At 49.2% G+C, this 3,352-nt stretch overlaps 1 protein-coding gene across 1 annotated transcript; it reads left to right on the top strand.

The window, feature by feature from the left end:
* The first annotated feature begins 463 nt into the window (after positions 1-463).
* LOC117872036 (olfactory receptor 51G2-like) lies at positions 464-1,399 on the top strand. Its single transcript, XM_034760003.1, has one exon. It carries the CDS (start codon positions 464-466, stop codon positions 1,397-1,399), a length of 936 nt encoding a protein of 311 aa, XP_034615894.1.
* Positions 1,400-3,352: the final 1,953 nt, after the last annotated feature.

The following is a 3,352-nucleotide window of genomic DNA, read 5'->3' on the forward strand; positions in this document are numbered from 1 at the left end:
GAGCTTAGCAGGATTCAAAGAGGGACAGGATGTTTATATGGGTAACCAGAAAATCCAATTAAACGAGTGAGGATTTTTTAAAAAAGAGTCTTGGAAAGACTCTACATTTTCTTGATTCACACAACAAAATATGTCTAACTAGTGGGTGTCAGGGGGAAACTTTCCCTAGGAGCAGGTTATTCATAGCTGCCCATTGCAGGGCTTCTTCCACCTTCCGCTGCAGCATCTGGAACTGGCCACTGGACAGTGCGTAAATGGACCGCAGGTCTGATCCAATCTGGCAGTGCCTGTCTTCCTAACCATGGATCCAAGAATATGTTTTTGCTGATCTTCATTGAGCTCCTGGGAGTCTCTATATTTGCACTCAGAGCAGAAAGAAGTCTCATTAAATATCATGTAGTCTCCTGTTCTTTTTCCTTTCAGGAAGAAAAGTTCAAAAGTCCCCGGATCTGCCCAGTACATTATGTCAGCTGTCAATGACACCAACTTCAACTCTGCAGTGTTCTTTTTCACCGGGATACCTGGGCAGGAAGATGTTTACCTGTGGATCTCTATCCCCTTCTGCTTAATGTATGTTATTTCGATAGTAGGAAATTCAGTCATTCTCTTCATTATAAAAACAGATTCAAGCCTCCATGAGCCCATGTACATTTTCCTTTCCATGTTGGTCGTCACAGACCTTGGCTTATCGCTATCCACCATGCCGACGATACTGGGCATATACTTGTTCAACTCTAGGGAGATCAGCCTCGATGCCTGTATTGTCCAGCTGTTCTTCATCCACTCGTTTGCAAAATTTGAATCCTCCGTGCTGTTGCTGATGGCCTTTGACCGCTTCATCGCAATCTGTAACCCCCTGAGATATGCTGCCATCTTAACCCCACCGAGAATAGCCAAGATGGGACTGGTGTTTGTGTTCAGAGTGCTGGCCACTTCATTCCCATACCCCTTTCTGCTGAAACGGTTCCGATACTGTCGAGACAATGTCCTCTCCCATTCCTACTGCGTGCACCAGGATGTCATGAAGATGGCTTGTTCGGATATCACAGTCAACAGCATCTATGGCTTGTGTACCACACTCTTAACGGTGGGGTTGGACTCGCTGCTCATCTTCCTCTCTTATGTGATGATCCTCAAAACAGTGCTGAGCATCGCATCCCACGAGGAGTGCCTGAAGGCCCTGAACACCTGCGTCTCCCACCTCTGTGCCATCCTGCTTTTCTACACACCAGAAATTGGCCTGGCTGTGATACACAGATTTGGTAACAGCTCTTCTCACTTGCTTCAAATGGTCCTGGGCTATTTCTACCTGCTGCTCCCACCCCTGATCAATCCAATCGTGTACAGTGTGAAAAGTAAACACCTTCGTGAGAGGATAATCAGGGCATTTGTCAAGTGAAGTGTCAGTTCATCACCCGTCTCCAGGGCTGGAGACACGGGAGACACAAAACACAATCACCTATTATCAGGGGGTAGCCGTCACCTATTTAATCCTGGATCCTCTTCCCCTGAGCTCCCCTACTCTGCCCTATCTCCAGGCTGGAAGCCAGAACCAGGCTGTGGTAAGAGCTGTCCAGAGAGCCAAAGCCACTGTGAGGAGCCCCAGACCCTCCACATTTTAGGCCCCTCCCCCAGGATGTACAACTCAGGGAAAGTGGAGAGTCCAGGGTTCCCCACAGCAACCTGTGCTCCTGGGGCAGCTCTTACCATGGCCCGACTCTGGCCTGGCTGGGAGGTGGAGCATCGGGGGAAGTGGAGGATCAGGGGGCAGGGCTTAGTGGGAAGAGATGGGGTAGCGGGTGGGATTTCAGGGGAAAAAGAGGAATAGGGATGTGGGAAGTTTGAACCAATGCTGGCCCCAGCTAGGAGGGTAGTGGGGGGCTCCTAAGTAAAGGAGGAGGATTGGGATGCGGGTTAGGAGACCTTGTGATTTGGAGAAGACTGAATTAATGTGACTCCATGGAGGGGTCTCCTTTTTTAGGTATCCCAGGCTGAGAGTAAGTAATTGCAAAGACCTTAGAGGGAAGGGTAGAGCACCTGCAGGACTACCACACTCTGGGCTGGCCCCTGTCCCCAGGGACTTGGCTAGACTGTGCCATGCTCTTGGAAGCCGTTACTAATGGGCAGAGGTCAGCCCAGCCCCCAGGCTGCTCTAATCTCTGCTCATGCAGGGGGGAGAACAGGCCAGAAAATCAAACCACTGTAACTGGCTCCTTGCCATCCCCACTCTCTGCACCACGGGGGGAGCTCTGCTGGCAAAGCAGAAAATCCAGCCGGGTCTGTCACCGCTCAGATGGCTGGAAGTCTGGTCCTGTAGTCTTGGCATGGCTCTGCAACTCAAGATATCTAGGTTTGATTCCCTGACATGTGTGATCATGGGCAAGCCATTGGCTGTCTCTGAGCCTCTGCACAGGTGGATAATAGCCCTGCCCTGCCTCACAGAGGTGGCAGGAGGATACATACATACAAGGTGCTCAGATACTCTGAGACTCTAAAATCAGGGCTATGTCAGGGTTCCACAGAGCAGCACCTCTAACATTGGTCTATAAAAGGCTTCTTATCACAGTCTCCTGTGACAGCTGGTTTCTGGGAAGCTCTGAGACTCCAGGTCCTTGGTGTCTAAGGCAGCAATCTGAGGGCAGAGGTGAGCTTCAAACCTACGCCCTGAAACATGGACATGGCGGAGCACTGTGGTGACTGGACCCAGGCTTACACAGGTTTCAGCAAAGGCTGCTTCCACAAGAAAGGAGCAAACAGATGGGAAGATGCTCTCAGAGACACAGGGAAACTAGGCTGGGTCCCAAGAGCTCGTTGGCTTCCCAAAAAAATGTAAGTTGGGCCAGTTCTGTTTCTCTATCTCCAGAGCAAACCCTGTCTAACTTATCTTGCAGTGATACGTGAGATAGATGAGTGTAGACATTTGACAGCTACCTGGTATTTTAAAACCATTTTCTCGAATGCTTTGTGAGATTTGCCAATAAAACTACTACTTTTAAGGAGGCTGGGGGTGACTGTATAGCTCTGGTCACAAACACCCGAAGGGAATGGACTGAGGTGTCCAGTTGGACCTGCTTGGTGTTAAGAATTTTATAGAGATGGGGTGTTGTTCCCAGCTCGAAGAGTGGGACAATTGTGAGATTCTCCCCAAGACAGGAAAGGATCTGGTTTAGACGGTAAAGAGACCATATATCCTGGTTTTACTGTGATAATCCAGATTCTTCTTGGCCAGCGTTTATCCTTGTTGAGTGCCTGTCAGAATTGAGAGTAGCAACTTGTTGAAGTTGGATCCAAAATAAAGATCCACTCAAGACAATCATTCATAGAGTCATAGAATTTAAGGCCAGAAAGAGCC

This window comes from Trachemys scripta, chromosome 1, assembly GCF_013100865.1.
Source record: "Trachemys scripta elegans isolate TJP31775 chromosome 1, CAS_Tse_1.0, whole genome shotgun sequence".
Taxonomy (NCBI): domain Eukaryota; kingdom Metazoa; phylum Chordata; order Testudines; family Emydidae; genus Trachemys; species Trachemys scripta.